At 45.6% G+C, this 19,427-nt stretch overlaps 1 protein-coding gene across 2 annotated transcripts in view; it reads left to right on the forward strand.

Annotated features, from left to right (window-relative positions):
• Window positions 1–19,427, forward strand: part of FRMD6 (FERM domain containing 6) — a 69,632-nt gene that overhangs the window by 38,444 nt on the left and 11,761 nt on the right. For both annotated transcript variants that reach the window (XM_073577905.1, XM_073577906.1), the window contains 7 exons: window positions 6,434–6,513; window positions 8,668–8,744; window positions 9,435–9,621; window positions 9,981–10,136; window positions 10,685–10,750; window positions 11,169–11,237; window positions 11,539–11,713. In XM_073577905.1, the coding sequence (XP_073434006.1) occupies window positions 6,434–6,513; window positions 8,668–8,744; window positions 9,435–9,621; window positions 9,981–10,136; window positions 10,685–10,750; window positions 11,169–11,237; window positions 11,539–11,713 (810 nt within the window). The remainder of the gene's footprint in view (window positions 1–6,433; window positions 6,514–8,667; window positions 8,745–9,434; window positions 9,622–9,980; window positions 10,137–10,684; window positions 10,751–11,168; window positions 11,238–11,538; window positions 11,714–19,427) is intronic.

Consider the following 19,427-nt stretch of genomic DNA (forward strand, 5'->3'; position numbering starts at 1 on the left):
ATAAGGAGCGTCCCCCGAAAGCACAGCTGGTGCTGGGTAGTGGACGTTAGTACATCTATACTGAAAACCATCCTGCAAGATGACGTACTACTCCTCGAAAAGAGGGCACTATGCCAGCGCACAGGACAATGCAAGTATTGCGCCCACTAAGTCAGTTATAATGCCCACCACTGTCCCCTCCAAAAGTAATAATGCACTTTTCTGACACCCCCCTTAATGAATTACAGTTAATGCTCAGCTATTCTGAGGGACAGAGTCCTCTTTTTCAGAGCGGGAGGCAACAGGGGCGCCATGCAGTGATGGTATTGTGCCACCTGACACAGACCACGACATCTTGTGGGCTGTAGGATGGAGAGTGGTGGGGCCGGTGGCTCCCTGCTCCTCCACTGGAAAAACTTTATCAGCGTCATGTTGACACATATGAAACATGGAAAGTTTATGGTCTATGTCTGCGCCGACGGCTTGTGAAGAAACGTCGGACGCCAGAAGTTTCTTTTATTTTTCTGCACGTTTCAAAGTGTAACAATCTTCTCCTTCATGGAACAGCAAACCATATACACATACATGGAATTGCAGGGTTTGTACAGAGGTGAGGTCTGAAATAGGGCCCTGAAAAAAGGCTGCATGATGGTGGGTTATACTTAGAAACGCGCAGAAAAATAAAAGAAACCCTTATTTCAGAATACTTCTGGGTCCCGACGCTTCTTCACAAGCCGGCAGCGCAGACATGGACCACAAACCTTTCAAGTTTTATTTGCTCTTCTGGTGAAATCACCTATGGAGCCGCAGAAGCTTTTCCACCCTGGATCAGGTCAACACATATCGATACAATTTCTGATATTAAAGGGGATCAAAAACTTTTCTTTTTCCTTTTATTGAAATTTTGCGCAAAACGCAACTGCTCCTATGAACTCCTCATTCCCCCTCAATCTCCTCCACTGCTACAGAGATCTATGTATGTACTATGTGTAGGGTCAACAATAGGGAGTTTCACTTTGGTGGATGAAGAGGTTGTATACTCAGTTATGACTGAAAAGAAGGAAGTAATTGGCTCTAATGGTCGGCACATCCGGATGCGACTCCATGTCCCCATTTTATTGACTGTATGGCTATATTAATACGGTGAATTAAGAAGGATGGAATCCACAGAAGTTATGGCATCAAAGTAAAAAAAAAACAACTTAGAAATGAGGGATTAAAGTAAACACCTTGGTGATCTGCTGCAAACAGAGTAATGGGAGAAAGCTCCTGCTGCAAATGGAGCGGTGGTGGGAGGCTTCTGCTGCAAACGGAGTGGTGGGGTGAGGCTCCTGCTGCACACGGAGTGGTGGGGTGAGGCTCCTGCTGCACACGGAGCGGTGGTGGGAGGCTTCTGCTGCAAACGGGAGCGGTGGGGGGAGGCTCCTGCTGCACACTGAGCGGTGGGGGGAGGCTCCTGCTGCACACTGAGCGGTGGGGGGAGGCTCCTGCTGCACACTGAGCGGTGGGGGGAGGCTCCTGCTGCACACTGAGCGGTGGGGGGAGGCTCCTGCTGCACACGGAGCGGTGGGGGGAGGCTCCTGCTGCACACGGAGCGGTGGGGGGAGGCTCCTGCTGCACACGGAGCGGTGGGGGGAGGCTCCTGCTGCACACGGAGCGGTGGGGGGAGGCTCCTGCTGCACACGGCGCGGTGGGGGGAGGCTCCTGCTGCACACGGAGCGGTGGGGGGAGGCTCCTGCTGCACACGGAGCGGTGGGGGGAGGCTCCTGCTGCACACGGAGCGGTGGGGGGAGGCTCCTGCTGCACACGGAGTGGTGGGGGGAGGCTCCTGCTGCAGCCAGTTATTTTAAAACCACATAGCTCTTTCAGGTCTGCAGCCAGTCCTGACACTATGACGAAGCAACGTACATCGATGACCCATGTCTTGCCACCTTAATAATTCTTCTATCTATATTGAAACGGTGGCGCTCCCAGCTTTCACTTTTCTCCAGTTTTGCCCCTGAGTGCCACAGTGTTGATTTAAAGTAACAGCTTACCACGTGGAGTTGAGTGTGATGGATGGGGACAGCTGAGGTCGGCCCTGATAGATGCCTCCTCTGCTCCTGCAGGGCTCGCATTCCTCAGCCTTCACATTCCTGAACAAGAGCTAACACCAAGAACATCAAGAGCTACGATTTCTTTTAAATGGGCTTCAAAAACTGAAGGCAACAGGGCAGTTAAACAAACAAGAAGGCCCATGTGGGAGTGAGAAAAAATGACGAGCGGCTCTTTACATGATACGCACATTGTGGACTCTAAGCAAATTTGCAAATGTTTCACACAGAAAATTTAAAAGGAGGAGTGAACCTCAAAGGGAGCATGTACTCGGAAAATGACCTGTGGAACTGAACAGGTGCGAAACTTGCAGATAGGACCTTGCAGGCATTGACGTAGTATCAAAGGCGTCACTCGCCTCCTCATGTGGAAGTTAGCAGCGCAAGACTGCCCCTTTAAATATATTCAATCCTTATTCGGAATAACACCCAAAGGTATCCGAAAATCAAGAGATCCAGCAATATTACAAAAAATATTAATTTTATTATTACAATATTTTCAAAAATAGTAAACAGCAATGCCCAGTAGAAGACACGAAAAAACACTGATAGGATTATGTATCGCCACTACAATCTATTGTATATAAATATACCAAATCATGCAGCAAAATAAAAAGCGCTAATCTAAATAGCCAGGGTAATTCCGATGTAAGTATAAATAATGGGACACCTATGATATTACCTCAATTAGTGGAACATTGGTGTAGCGTGTCCTCCCTCACCCCTACGTGCGTTTCGCACGGGACGCCCCCGGAAGAAGCCTGTGCGAAATGCGCGTAGGGGTGAGGGAGGACACGTTACACTGCAGCACCAATGCTCCACTAATTGAGGTAATATCATAGGTGTCCCATTGTTTATACTTACATCGGAATTACCCTGGCTATTTAGATTAGCGCTTTTTATTTTCATGGCCGTGATATTTCTTAAAGTATAGCTATATGGGTATATTGATTGATTCTTAATGATAATGGGTACCGCTTTGGAAGTGATATGTATTTGGTCCCTTTATATCAGGGAAAATGTGGCACATGAATTAAGTTTTTACAGACATTGTTCTTTAATATTTATATCCATTCAAGTTGTAAAATATTTATGCTGCATGATTTGGTATACTTATATTCAATAGATTGTAGTGGCGATACATAATCCTATCAGTGTTTTTTCGTGTCTTCTACTGGGCATTGCTGTTTACTATTTTTGAAAATATTGTAATAATAAAATTAATATTTTTTGTAATATTGCTGGATCTCTTGATTTTTGGGTACCTTTGGGTGTTATTCCGAATAAGGATTGAATTTATGCGTTTAAGTGCCATCTTTTGGTCAGTATTTATTGGGACATCTTGAATTTAATATCTCCCTTTAAATATATATTTTTCGGTGATTTTTCTTTTCTTTAGATTTCTTATAACCATTTATATTAACAATAAATCTTGCAGTTTTCACTCTGACTTCTAAGCCTTATATATGTTATAATACGTGTGTGTGTATGCGGAATATGTTTGTGTGTGTGTATGTATGTGTGTGTGTGTGTATGTATATATATATATATATATATTATTATTATTATTATTATTATTATTATTATTATTATTATTATTATTTATTTTTTTTTTTTCCATTTTGTTACAATTACACATATCTTGTTATATACATTTATTTCCTTTGGGATAACAGAGAAAAAAGACAAATTGGATATAATTTCACACAAAACCCGAACAGTTGGCCAGAAAAAATTATAGGCACCCTAAACTGAATATTTGGTCGCAGACCCTTTGGAATAAATAAATGCAATCCGTCGCTTCCTTTGACCATCCACAGACTTCTTACACCTCTCCCCTGGAATTCTTCACCACTCTCCTTTTGGAAACTGCTCCCGGTCTCTCATATTTGAAGGCGTCTTCTCCCAACAGCAGTCCTAAGATCACTTGACAGGTGATCAATGGCATTATACCTGGACTGGCCACTTCAGAACTCTTGAGTGCTTTGTTTCCATCTAGTTCTGGGGGCTTCTTGAAGTATCAACAGCAAAGCAGGAAGTAGAATCCAGCGAAGTTAGTAGCAGTTAAATAACTTTTAATCCATTTGCAATAAAACATGGGAACAGGCATGAATTGTTGGGTATATTGCACATTGATGACAGATCAACGCGTTTCGACTATAAAAAGTCTTTGTCAAGATCTGATCTCAGAATGCAAAGAACACAATCTTTTAGTATGGTATAAAAAAGTCATTGGACAAGCAGTAGACAAATTACATATGCTAATACTAATTATGTTAATTAAGAAACAAGCTGTTAACAAAAAAAGGAAAATCAGAATAAAGAAAACTATGCACAAAAAAAATAAAAAATACACAAAAAATATACATACACTACACATTATTGGAAATATATAATCAAATCCTGTCTACTGTTTAAACCAAGTGATGTTCTCATATTTAATGTGTTTAATGTGAAAATCCAATAAGATTCCCTGCTTAGTAACTTGCGCTTATAATTACCTCCAAGGTAATGTTTATGGACTTCCTCAATAGCATTAAACTTAAAAGAATTAACATTACCTTTATGGCAAATGGCAAAATGCTTTGAGGCAATTGCAGTGATTCACAGACATTTGAGAATGAGTTTGTGAAAATGTGACATTTCATGATGTTTTGCACACGGTCAAGGCACCCAGTGCCAGAGGCCACAAAACAAGCCCGAAACCTCTTTGAACCTCCACCATATCTGACTGTAGGTACTGTGTTCTTTTCTTTGTAGGCCTCATTTCTTTTTTGGTAAACAGTAGAATGATATGCTTTACTAAAAAGCTCTATCTTTGTCTCGTCTGTCCAAAAGACGCTTTCCCGGAAGGATTTTGCTTACTTGCATACATTTTGGCAAATTACTGTCTAGCTTTTTATGTCCCTGTGTCAGCAGTGGGGTCCTCCTGGGTCTCCTGTCATAGTTTTATTTAATTCAAATGTGGACGTAGAGTTCAGACTGACACGGATGCACCCTGAGCCTGCAGGACAGCTTGAATTTCTTTGGAAATTGATTGGGGCTTATCCACCACCTGGACTTTCCTGCATTGCAACCTTTCATACATTTTTCTCTGGTGTCCACGTCCAGGGAGATTAGCTACAGTGCAAGTGTAAACTTCTTAATTATGTTGTGCACTGTGGACAAAGTAACTTCAAGATTTCTGGAGATGGTTGTGAACCAAAATTATTGAACAATATCAACAATCTGAAGGTTACAAGTCCAGATCTCTTGTCCTCTTTTTGTTCTCCATGCTTAGTGTGGCACACACAGACACATAATGCCAAGATTTAGTGAACGAAAGTTCATTTTAAAAAATTGTCTGTGTCTGACCGTGTACAGAACATACTACTGCTCCTGAGCAGGGGAGAAAGCAAAACACAATAGTGACATAACAGCAGGAGATTGCAGAGAATACATTTTGTGAGGTAAAATATTGTTTAAAAACAGTCAGTGAAATATTTTACCTCACAAAATGAATCCTCTGTGATCCCCTGCTGTAATGTCAGTATTGTCTTTTGCTTCCTCCCCTGCCCAGGAGATGTGGTATGCTCCATACATGATCAGACACAGACAATTTTTAAAATGAACTTTTGTTCATGGGAAAACCCATTTAATGTGACTGGCTTCCTCTGCTTGTAGACACGTCGCACATCTGCCGCCGGGATCAGTTGAATGATTCACTGCGCCTGCACAGAATTCGAGCAGGCGCAGTGCAACAGTGTTCTGCTGGTGGTGCCACGCAAGAGGCTGTGTGAGTTGCGTACGGCATATAGAGTGTGTGTGTGTGTGGTGCGACGGAGCTCCGCTGGTGGTACCGTGCAATAGGTTGGTACCAGTAGCAATTTCCATATTGAGACACCCATCACTTGGGTGCCCCAATATGGCGGTCGGTGAACTTCCTCCACTTGGGATTCGGGGATACAGTGACATCTGGATAGAACAGGAAATGAAAACATTACAAGGCAAATATATATATATATATATATATATATATATATATATATATATATATATATATATATAATAATTTTTGTGTATATGGCAGATAATCTGAATTTCTGGATTGAATGAATTTTGTTATTGTATTATTGAATTCTATTTCTGTATTTTACGCTCACATATATAATATTTCTGTATTTGATATAGTTTATGGGATCACAATTATAACAGGAGCTCTGTGATGTTTTGTCTAATCATTTTATTATCATTGTATTTATTGGTAGTAATTTAATCTGTGCTGATTATTGTTATTTATAACATTTATTATATTTTTATTTTGTATTATTGTTTTCTGCTTCCTATTTATTTCCTCAATCTTGGTCTTTCTCTCGACTCAGACAATGAACATGTGTACATGGAACTTTCCCAGAAGCTTTATAAATACTGTCCCAAGGAGTGGAAGAAGGAGGCCAGTAAAGTAAGTCAGGTGACGGCGGGTGTTTGTGCTTTTCTTGGCCGGGGATCCCGGGGAATGTTGCCGTTGGCATAATCCGGAGGAGACGTATTTCATCCTGAAGTCAGATGGCTTGTGTATATATAGTCTGACTGCTGGAGAAAGTGACTGGGACAAGTGCTGATTCTAAATTTGTATGGCTGTGGCCATCTGGCCGACATTGTAGACGGGGGAGCGTGAAATGTGGGCACCGACGCATGCAAAGGGGCGCTGTGCAGGTCCAGGCAAAGCATGCTCCATCCAGATACAACATGGGCATACCCCTGCCCACTTAGCATTGCAGGCAGGACAGGTATTTAACCCTTTACTTGTGACATTTTTCATCACAAGTTGCATGGAACAGGCTGAGGTGCTGAGTCCGCTCCTTAGACAGCAGGTGCCGGCTGTATTTTACAGCCTGCACCTGCCTTTACCAGCAGCGACCTAAGTGAGCACATATTGCTGCCATTTAACCAGTTTAATGGTGCTGTCAATCAATGGCTTGCTCAGGTTGGGCACCCATTGACCAACCCCATAGTTGAGATGGAGAGGTGCTTATGGGTTACAGTTGCAGCCAGGGCCTCTGAAGGCTCCCGTCTCTGACATCTTAGGGTTCCTCCTGCATCACCAAAGCTATAAGCTGGGCTGTATGGGAGACAATGATTTGCAATATATACAGCAGTACCAAAGTATTACTAGATCTCTGGATCCCATGATGAATCAGACTGGTCACCAGCGCTTACGCCCTCGGCCCATGACATTGTATGTGCTGTGATTGTACCCGGAGCCCCCTAACATGACTGCTCCGCTTATATAAGGGAGAAATGCTTGTGATCCTGCAGGCTGGGTATAATTGTATGAGGAGCTGTGTGATTTACAGGCCGCATACATTAGAAACACTTGGATCTTATTAATCCCATAGTCGTTTAACACTCGGGTGTCTGGTTTCACATTGACCCATTACTAGCGGAGAACCAAGTCTGCGCCAACTGTCACCGCCTGTGGGAATGAATCACAAGTGTGAGATCAGCTGCCTGCCTCTCGGCATGCGGACGTTGCTGTCTTGTTACACAGTTGTCAGATTTTTGTCCTGTTACCCGGCGGAGGCTCGCTGCCTGTAGTATCGTGATGTACAATGAGGTGCCCGTAATTGTGTAGGCAAGCGTTAGTCAAAGTGGGTCCCGTTTTGGGATCCCCGTGGTTCATGGACTGGGGCCATCTACTAATAACATCTAGAGCCACAGACAAAGCGGAGAGAGCCATGGTACCCCAAACATTGACTGTCACTGTGGCCCATAACCCTGGGAACCATGGTTTCTCAAACATTGGCAGCCACAGTGCCACAAACAGCCACTTTGGCCCATAGCAATGACAGCCACTTTGTCCCAAAGATTGACAGCCATGGTGCCGTAACATTGGCTTATAGCCTTGCCAGCGATGGTAGCCATAAGCTTCACAGTAACAGTGCCTACCGTCGTGCCCCGGTAGCAGACATGACCGCGGTGCCCCGGTAGCAGAGATATGACCGCTGTGCCCCGGTAGCAGAGATGACAACTGTGCCCACATTGAGGGCAGTAACTATGCCCATAACACCACCAGCCACACTGATGCCTCTGTAGCCCAGTTACAGTATGTATACGCACCCCATCATACATGACACTGAGGCCATGTGCACACGTTGTGGATTCTGCTGCAGATCTGCAGCGTTTCAGGCTCTGCGGGTCCGCAGCAGATTTAGGTGCGTTGCACAGTAGCTTTGTTTTCAATGGTAAACTGAAGAACGCTGTGCACAAGCTGCAGATTTTTCCACGCGGATTTGCTGCGGGTTGAAATCCGCAGCATGTCAATTCTTTATGCAGAATCCGCAGCGGTTTCACACCTTCTCCATTGTAGAGGTGCTAAACCGCAGGGCTAAACCGCAGGCTAATCCGCAGGTAAACCGCAGGTCTTTTGACCTGAGAATTTACCAGCGGATTTTTCCAAATCCGCGCGGAAAAATCCGCAGCACGTAAAACTACGTGTGCACATAGCCTAATGTCTTTATTACATGAGAGGGCATTCAGTGCAAGAAATCTGCGCACAGCATCCACAACGTGCTCGTGTGCAGTGCTGATGATCATGATGCTCCTTCTCTTCCAGGGTATTGACCAGTTCGGCCCTCCGATGATCATCCATTTCCGAGTGCAGTACTATGTGGAGAATGGCCGATTAATAAGGTATGAGCCTCCGTTATATCAATTTTCCCTATTGAAAACCTACATTTTTTTTTTTTTTTAAAGTGTCCCACAACTTTGTATAATTCATTTTTGCTGAAAGGGTCACAGAATAAAAAGCTGATCACAGGGTGTCCTGCTGCTGGGACCTCTGCCTATCATGTGTATGAATTTTCCTGCAGCGTCTCCACAGGGGAGATTAAGTATTACACGACCTCCTTTGAAATTATTTGAAATGATTGGTCTATTTGTGGACATGCTGGGTCCTGAAGAGCAAGGGAGACTTTTTGTCGGCGCTTTCTGCTCTGGATAATGTGTGCCCTTAGCCTGATGGCACGATAAGGCCTCTTCTGATCAGTTACACACATACAGATGTGCTCTGGGTGTGGTGCGGTCACAATGGCTGCTTTGTTATTTAGGCGCCAGTTTCCTCATCTGGATCTCATTAAATAAATGAGATACAGAAAATGTAAAAATTCCAAAGGAGAAAGCTAAAAAGAGGGAAATAAATGTATTACAGGCACTAAAAACATGATCCTACATCCAGCCACATGCTGAAAGCCGAGCTATGAGGAGCTGTTTGCACAGTGGATCCCTCCCTGCATTATGGGAGTGCAGCTTAGCAGAGTCCAGGGGTCGGGGATGTGGAAATTTGGCTTGTATATTATATTTGGTTGTGGTGTCGCCCTCTAGTGACAGAATGGCGCGGCACTATTACTACTGCCACCTAAGGAAGCAAGTCTTGCTATCCCAGAGCACAACCAGGGAGGAGGTTTACTTTCTACTGGCCGCCTTCGCCCTACAAGCTGACCTGGGTAACTTCAAAAGGAACAAGCACTATGGAAAGTACTTTGAACCAGAAGCCTACTTCCCTCCTTGGGTAAGGCTGACTGTTTCCAATTTTCGGCACTTGGTATTTAGTGATTAAGGATGTAGTTCAATATTTTTCGACTGATTGATTTTTCTAACTCTTCATATTCTCTGTAAGAAAGTGTTCAGTTTGCCTGCAGCACCCCCGCAGGGCAAAGGAAGGATTGCATCAATTTCGCTGACTCGTGTACCATATGGATGTTCTGGGTCTTCCATGGGAGACACTTTTTGTAGCCGTTCTCCAGGGCCCATCCTCCACATTAATTGAGTGTTTGACAATAGATTTTAAGACTTCTTTGCTGTTTGCAACTTGTTCACTCTGATTTTTAAGTTTTTTTTAATTCACTTTCTGGTTTCACGTTTCGGCAGGTAATTAAAAAGAGGGGGAAAGATTATATATTAAAGCACATTCCCAATATCCACCGCGACCAATTTTCACTGAACGTATCGGAAGCACAACTGCTGTATATTAAGGAGGCAGCGAGACTGGAGGACGTCGCTGTCCATTACTACAGGTTGTACAAGGTGAGCGACAGCCGTTCACACATGGAAAAACACATGCACAGGAAGTGTAAGATTTTTGGGGGAGAGAATTACATGGAGGTTCATATAACGCTTTGCTGCGTTTTTTGGACATAAAGCATATCACTTTTTGCAGCATTTTTCACCCATTGACTTAAATGGGTGTTGAAAAACGCAGGTATCATTATAAGCAGCGTTTTTTGTGCAGAAAAGTCATGGACATTAGCATGGACAAAGAGACACAAAAAAACGCACCAAAAAAAACAGACCAAATCTGCACCAAAAACGCAACTAACCCTGCGTTTTTGCTGCAGCTTCTTTCCTGCCAAGAAAATCAGGTTTTGCTGCAGCAAAAACGCCCAGTGTGAACTTACCCTAAAGGTTGAACCGATTATGGGGTAGGAAGTGTTGTCATGAGGACACATACATAAACTGTATGCAGATATCATGTCTGTTACCTAAATCCTTGGTAAACAGCAGACATTTCTATTGTACATGATTCCAGTGTTTCCCTTGTACTTGGCTAAATTTGCTAAATTCTTACATTTTAGGATAAGAGGGAGGTGGACGCCTCATTGATTCTTGGACTTACGTTAAGAGGAATCCAAATCTTCCAGGTCAGTATTGCTCCAGATATAAGCGCACGTGTTGAAAGCCTGGTGTACAACTTCAGTTTTGAAGATTATGGGGATGATGGCAGCAGCACAGAGTATTTCAGGAGAGAAGCATACCTGTCTACTCATATCAATAAGATAGTGAGGACGGGGCTGTATGTGCCAAGGATGATGGATGTAGAGGGAAGGAGGAAATCATACACAGGTACTTAAGGCAGGATCTCCAGCAGCACAGAGTATTTTAGAAAATGAATGTACTTTAGTGTAGGTGTATGGTGACTTTGTAAGGAGACTTGTGCAGATATGTGACTGGGATGAATGGAAAAACTCAGGGAGATGGTGTCCACAGCGCAGAGTATTTCAGGACATATGACTGTAATGTGTCGATTCTTATTAAGTTGGCGTTTCTATCATTTTCTAGAGTCTTGGCGATGAGAAGCAGCTTCTTTATGATTTCCCTTGGACTAACGTAGGAAAGTTAGTGTTTGTGGTGAGTAACCGGCAGCTGGATGTGTAATGTAACGAGCCAGCAGGATCATCCATTATGTATGAAGGCTGAGCTCTCCCGACAAAGGTGCTGTCAGCACGACACGGCGACGGGATTACAGCTCATGACAACTTAATGAGGATATACCTGTTCGCACTGCGCCTCCCTCACCTGTGATGTGCAGTGGGGTCGTATCTGCACTCAGGACCTGTTGCCATAGTGGCACATTGTGGGGGATGAGAACAATCGTTTCCGTGGTTACGGTGATACATTGTAACTTTGTGACCTGTCTGATACTTCACAGGGAAAGAAGTTTGAGATTCTGCCGGACGGTTTACCCTCGGCTAGGAAATTGATGTACTACACGGGCTGCCCGGCGCGCTCTCGGCACCTGCTGCAGCTGCTCAGCAATAGTCATCGATTATACATGAATCTCCAGCCGGTCCTGAGACAAGTCCGGAAACTGGAGGAAAACGAGGGTGAGACGGATCAACCACCGGCTCAGGATAAGGGGCTCCGGCTCATGTCGTGCCCACTGAACAGTCGAGCTTATAATTATATAATCTGGTTCTAAATGATATCTGTGCAGTTACAGCTATGAGCCCCTGGTTAAAGGGGTTGTCTCCTTCTCAACATCTCCTTTAATGTAAGGGACACTTTCCCCGGGGGATCCCTAGCATAAATCCACGAGCCCGGACCATCCAATCTGCTGTTGGGAAAGGAGTACAGAGTTGGGTTTCTCGCTTTTTGACGTCCATATCCCCTCCATTATGCCATATTAAAGATGCTTTTTATCATACGTTATAACTTATGTGAAGGGAAATGAGAAGGATTCCAGAGGGAGGAATAGAGAGCAGCATCCACATCGCACAGCCAGACCATTTATAGGGGTCCAGCCAGCAAGCACCATTTGGATCGCAAATGATGCATGAAAGTATTTTAGCACACCCGGAAAATGAAGACAGATTACATAGGAGACCATCTAAATACATATGCAGACCCCAGAACACACACACTAGCTAAATACAGACTCAAGGCTATACCCCTTTTAACACATAGAAAGCGCAGAAGAGACCCCCTATACACATGCAATCTTCAGACCAGACAACTAATGAAGTCTAGGCTACCTAATCAAATACAGACTCTACATCTGCCAACAAAAGTAATAACACCCTAGAAATTGTTCCAGAAAATGAAGTATTTCTCCCAGAAATTTCTTGCAATTCCCCATTTTTGTTATACACATGTTTATTTCCTTTGTATGCATTGGAACAATGCAAAAAAAAAAAACACAGGAAAAAATGCAAATTGGACATAATTTCACACAAAACCCCAAAAAATGGGAAAGGCAAAATTGTTGGCACCATCAACTTAATATTTGGTCATGCCCTTTGTAATAAAGAACTGCAATCAATCGCTTCCTATAACCATCCACAGGCTTCTTACTCCTCTCACATGGAATTCTTCACCACTCTCTTCTTTTACAAACTGCTCCCGGTCTCTCACATCTGAAGACGTCTTCTCCCAACAGCAATTATAAGATCTCTCCACAGGTGATCAATGGGAATTAGATACGGACTCATTGCTGCCTCTTCAGAACTCTCCAGTGCTTTGTTTCCTTCCATTTCTGTTGCTTGTTGAAGTACGTTTGGTGTCATTGTCCTGTTGGAAAACCCCTGACCTGAGAAGCAAACCCAGCTTTTTGGCACTGAACACTACATTACCACCCAAAATCCTTTGGTATTCTTCTGATTTCATGATGCCTTGCACACAGACAAGGCCCTCAGTGCCAGACGCAGCAGACCAACCCCAAAACATACATCTATGAAAATTTTTTGGCACATCCAGCTCACCGCTTTGAAGAAAACCAGGAATAAGTCCAGCCTGTGGTAGCAGTTCGCACGGAAAACGGATTGGGATAAATCCTTGCATGTAAAAGAAATAGTATGGTTTCTCCAGCGATCAGTCCAATGGTGGGGTAAAATATAACTTTTATTTTTCCATTAAAAAGGTTCCATGTTTCTTCAGTAACAATTTTACAGATAGTCAATCCCTTTTGGACGACATGTTTCGACACTACATGTGTCTTCCTTCCTTCTCACGCCTCAATGGGGGTGGTCTTTGCTGTCCTTTCTCATTCTTGGGTCCTCTACTACGGGCCTGGGAGTTTGAGGGTTCTGCGCAGGGTCTTAGTTGTTCCCAGTATTGTGCTTTTCTGGACAGAGCACTCAGATGTTGCTCCTGGGATCTGTTGTAGCCATTCTTCCAACTTAGGGGTCATTGCTCCAAGTGCTCCTATCACCACTGGAATCACTGTTGCCTTCACCTTCCACATCTTCTCCAGTTTCCCTTTGAGGCCCTGGTATTTCTCTAGCTTCTCATATTCCTTCTTTCTGATGTTGCTGTCACTTGGCACTGCCACCTCTATTATCATTGCTGTCTTCTGATCCTTGTCTACTATGACAATATCTGGTTGGTTGGCCAACACTTGCTTATCTGTCTGGATCTTGAAGTCCCACAGGATTTTAGCCCTTTCATTTTCCACCACTTTTTTCCCGTCTCCCATGACGGCACACATGAGAGAGGGGATCCGCCCAGTCAGGACAGGAACCCTACTGAAGATAAAAGGGGTGGTACCTCTCCCTCGCTTCAGTTGAGTTTCCTGTCCTGACAGGGACCCGTGTTCTGAAGATCACGTACCTGCCCCTCTCTTGTGCCGGCTTGGAAGATCAGGCTGGTTCCTGAGCGCTGTGTGTCGGGAGGGGGAAGCGCCGTCCGCGGGTCCCCCCAGGGGCTCAGCGTCCGAGCGGGCGCAGAAGCAGCACGGCTGGGGTCCTGGGGCTCTGCCGTGCCGCCCTCTCTCCCTCTGCCGCATCCAGAAGCAGCGCAGGAGCGTCAGGGAGCGGCCGCTTCCGGGTCACGCCCCTCTGATGTCACACGCAGGGCACGCTGGGAAAGGGGCATGCCCCCGTGACGTCGGGAGGCGGCTCCGGTGATCCAAGATGGCGGCGCCCATAGCAAACAACGCCGGCCGGCGAAAGGAGATCCCGGCGGCATGGCGGGGGGGGGAGGGGCTGTGGCGGTAACCGGAGAGACGGAGAGTGCAGTGGATCCCCCTTACATAAGGAGGATGACCACAGAAGACGCACTCATGCCCAAGGCTTCATGATGGAAGTGGGGCAAGACGAGCAGCGTCAGCAGCAAGAGCTCTCGCCAGATGCCAGGCCGAGCCGCCAGCATACCAGGAGCAGTTGCTCGAGTGGTGGGAGCGGCAGTCATAAACGCAACCGACATGACTCTGAGACGTCCAGGACAAACGTCACAAGTGCATCTGAGGAGCATCCGAGATCGGTACCCCTGATTGACAGCGGTGGTGAGTGATCTACGTGAATGTCACCCTTATGGTAATGGGGTCCATTTTCTCTGTTTGATCACTAGGGGTCGAGGAAGGCTAGCAGCAAAACCAAGAATAGAGAATGCGCCCTTTGCAAACATAGGGTTGATATTGGACTCCGAGCAACAACGCTGCCTCCTACCAGAGAGCAAAGTGACCAAGATAAGAGGCCTAGCTCGCACAGCAATACAAAGACCAAATATGACACTGAGGAACGCAATGTCCCTTTTAGGCTCGTTGACATCATGCATCCCCGCAGTAGCATGGGCGCAGTACCACTTAAGGCAACTACAGTGGGAAGTTCTGTCAGCACAGAAACAATTAAAAGGGCATTTAGAAGGCAAACTATGTCTCTCAGTGGCTGTAAGAGATTCCCTGCTCTGTTGGACTGTAGAAAAGAATCTAACAGCTGGTGTCCCGTGGCAAAAACCAGTCGAGGACATCATTACAACAGACGCGAGTGCCACAGGATGAGGAGCACACCTGGTCCTCGCTAGAAAAGGATCACGGTTCAAATGTAAAAGAACTAAGGGCAGTGTAAAAAGCAGTGAAACATTTCCTTCCTTTACTTTGGGGCCGCCACACCCGAGTCATAACGGACAATCAGGCAGTAGTAGCCTACATCAATCACGAGATCTCGGGGCCTCATGCAAATATCGGATCTACTCTTCCAGCTAGCAGAACAACATCTGTTATCCATCACAGCACTTCACATAAAGGGGGTAGAAAATATACAGGCAGACTTCCTGAGTCGCAGGCACCTAAGACAAGGGGAATGGTCCCTAAACCCCCAAGTCTTCCAACAAATAGTTCAGGCCTGGGGCAAACCAGAAATAGACCTGTTCGCTACCGCACACAACCGGAAGGTCAGGAAGTTCTGCTCACTAAATCCAAGGGAAAACCCCTTCGCAGTAGATGCCCTACAAATACCCTGGAAGTTCATCCTGGCCTATGCATTTCCCCTGATAACAATGATCCCAGTAGTGGTCAGGAAAATCAGGGAGGATCGAGCGAGAATAAGCCTTATAGCTCCGTTTTGGCCGAGGAGACCTTGGTTCTCCCTTCTGAGACTCATGTCGGTGACAGATCCATGGATATTACCGGAGATTCCAGACCTGCTTTCCCAGGGACCAGTGGTCCACTCTCAGGTGAAGGGCTTCCATCTAGCAGCCTGGAATTTGAGAGGGCGCTACTGAGTCGCTAGAGATTCTCTCCAGGGTTAGTCTCCACCCTGTTGAAAAGTAGGAAGCCTATAACATCCCAAATCTACGGTAGAACGTGGAAAAAGTTCCTAGACTTCCTGGGGGAACCCTTGGGGGATGTAGCGCCAGTGGGACCTATCCTAGAATTCTTACAGTCGGGGCTACAACTGGGGTTAGCCACTAACACACTCAAAGTCCAAGTCTCAGCTTTGGGGGCCCTATATAACTGCAACTTAGCAGCCAATAGGTGGGTGTCCCGATTCATAAAGTCCTGTGGCAGGTCAAGGCCGGTCATTATCCCAAAGATACCACCCTGGGAACTCAACCTAGTCTTAGAGGCCTTAACCAAAGATCCCTTTGAACCACTACTAGAGCTGTCACCAAAGCTACTTACACTTAAAACTGTCTTACTGGTAGCCTTAACATCAGCCCGAAGAGTGAGCGACCTACAAGCTCTATCTATATGTCCTCCATATACACAGATTTTGGATGACCGAGTGGTTCTAAGACCAGACCTGTCCTATCTCCCCAAGGTAGTCCAAAAGTTTCATAGGACTCAGGAGATCTCCTTGCCATCTTTCTGTAACAATCCTAGAAACCCTGGGGAGCAAAAGTTCCATACATTAGATTTAAGAAGAGCCATAGCACAATATATGTCAGTAACTAGTCAGTGGAAGAAAGATCAGTCCCTTTTTGTAGTCTTTCAGGGTAGTAGAAAAGGGCACGGGGTAGCTAAGAGTACCATTGCCAGATGGATCAGGGAGGCCATTATGTTATCCTGCTCTGCAAGTGGCGCTCCGGTTCCAGAAGGCATCAAGGCTCACTCCACCAGAGCCGTGGCTACCTCCTGGGCAGAGAAACCTGAGGTATCGATTGAACAAATTTGTAAAGCCGCTACTTGGACCTCACCTTCCACCTTTTTTAAGCACTACCGACTTGATCTGTCTTCCTCTACTGACCTAACCTTTGGTAGAAAGGTGCTGCAAGCGGTGGTCCCTCCCTAAGGTGTCTTATTCTACAAAAGTCTCTCATGTGTGCCGTCATGGGAGACGGGAAAACACCAAGGTTACTTACCGGTAGCCGTTTTTTCCGGAGCCCATGACGGCACCTGTATATTACCTCCCTTTTTCACTTCTTTGGTGTGCACTATAGTTTGGGTGCTTTTTTTAGTTAGATATAATGTGGTGATAGTTTTACCATGTGTACTAACCCGGGGGGCCTCTCATGCTCTGTAAACCAACTGAAGCGAGGGAGAGGTACCGCCCCTTTTATCTTCAGTAGAGTTCCTGTCCTGACTTGGCGGATCCCCTCTCTCATGTGTGCCGTCATGGGCTCTGGAAAAACCGGCTACCGGTAAGTAACCTTAGTGTTTATGGGGTCTCCCACCTGGACTTAGGGGGGTTTAGCCCATATGCTGCGCAGATGTTCCTGTATACAATTCCCGTTACTTGGTTGTGGCGTTCAGTATACGCTTTTCCTGCTTGCATTTTGCATCCTGCCACTATGTGTTAGACTGTTTCTGAGGTTTCTTTGCATAGTCTGCACCTTGGGTCTTGTCTTGTGTGGTAGATTCCTTCTTCTATGGATCTTGTACTTACTGCTTGCTCTTGTGCCTCTATGATTAGTGCCTTTGTGCTGTCTCGGAGTCCAGCTTTCTCCAGCCATTGGTAGGATTTCTCCATTTCAGCCACTTCCATTATATGTCGGTGGTACATCCCATGCAGCGGCTTGTCTTGCCATGGCGCTTCATGTTCCTGTTCTTCCTTCCAGATCTGTTGTTGTTGCTGCCTTAGGCTTTCTCTCAGCATCTCATCTTCTGGCGCCATTCTTCTGGTGTAATCCTGGATACTCCTTGTTTCATCCATGATGGTGGCTTGGACGCTTATCAAGCCTCGACCACCCTCCTTTCTGTTGGTATACAATCTTTGGGTGCTACACTTAGGGTGTAGCTTTCGTGTCTTCACATCTGCAGCTTCCATCTCTTCTTTTGGCCAGCACACTATGCCAGCAGGGTATCTGATAACTGGCAGCGCATATGCATTGATGGTGCAGAGTTTATTCTTCCCATTGAGCTGGCTCTTCAGGACCTGTCTTATCCTTTGATGGTATTTGAATGTTGCTGGTTTCCTTGACTCCTCATCATGGTTACCGTATCCCTGTGGGATGCCGGGGTACTTGTAGCATGTCTGTACATCTGCTATATGCCCTGCTGGTAATTCCACTCCATCGGTCTTGACTACCTTTCCGCTCTTTATTACCTACCGGCTGCACTTCTCCAGTCCGAAGGACATCCCGATGTCTTCACTGTAGATCCTTGTCAGGTGGATCAGTGAATCGATGTTTTGTTCGTTTTTCGCATACAGCTTGATATAATCCATGTAGAGGAGGTGTCTGATGGTGCTTCCACCCTTGAACTTGTATCCATAGCTCTGTAATTATCTGACTGAGGGGATTCAAACCGATGCAGAACACCAATGGGGACAGTGCATCACCTTGGTATATGCCGCATTTGATGGTCACTTGTGCTAGTTGTCTTAAGTTGACTTCCAATGTTGTTCTCCATAGCCCCATTGAGTTTCTGAGGAAGGTTCTTAATTTCCTGTTGACATTGTAGAGAGCCAAGCATTCACAGATCCATTTGTGTGGCATTGAGTCATAGGCTTTCCTGTAGTCAATGCAGGCTGTGCTGAGATTGGTCTGTCTGGATTTTGATTCTTGAGCGACTGCTCTATCTAATAGGAGCTGGTGCTTAGAGCCACTGGTGTCGGTCCCAATGTCTTTCTGAGCTGGATTCATGTACTGGTTCATATGGTTCTGTACCTTGGTGGCTATGATGCCTGACAGGAGTTTCCATGTTGTTGTGAGGCAGATTATAGGGTGGTAGTTGGATGGAACTGTTCCTTTATGAGGATCCTTCAAGATCAGCACTGTTCTACCTTGTGTTAGCCAAGCTGGGTGGTAGCCTTCTTCTAGCAGTTGGTTCATCTGCTTTGCCATGCGTTCATGTACCGCTGTTAATTTCTTTAGCCAGTAGGTGTGGATCATGTCTGGGTCAGGTGCTGTCCAGCTCTTCATGTTCTTGACCCGATGTTGGATGTCTGCTTCTGTAATGGTGACTGGTTCTTGCTCTAGGTGGTTGCTGTGTTTCATTCTCAGATCTTGCAGCCACATTGCATTGGTGTTGTGCAACCCCCTGAAGATCCTGATCCAATCCTGCAACTAGAGAGCACTGCAGCTGGTCTGAAACAGAAGATCTTAGATAATCTAAATTTTATATATATCGCATAGCCACATTCTCTATAATATCCCACATCATCCCGTCAGCTAGAGCCACCAGACTACTACCCCTAATATCCCACATCATCCCATCAGCCAGAGCCACTGGACTACTAGAACCAGAGCTCTGAGTGGAACGGTCCTAACTTACATACCGGGGATCCCTTTAAGAGAGGCCTGGGATCAGAACCAGAGCGCTGAGTGGATTTGCCCTGACTTCCACACCAATGATCCCTTTAATAGAAGCCTGGGGTGAGAATCAGAGCGCTGTGGGATTTACCCTAACTTCCATACCGGAGATCCCTGTAATAGAGGCCTGGG

The sequence above is a fragment of the Dendrobates tinctorius genome, unplaced genomic scaffold, assembly GCF_039654945.1.
Source record: "Dendrobates tinctorius isolate UK_male_01 unplaced genomic scaffold, ASM3965494v1 ptg000058l, whole genome shotgun sequence".
Lineage (NCBI taxonomy): Eukaryota > Metazoa > Chordata > Amphibia > Anura > Dendrobatidae > Dendrobates > Dendrobates tinctorius.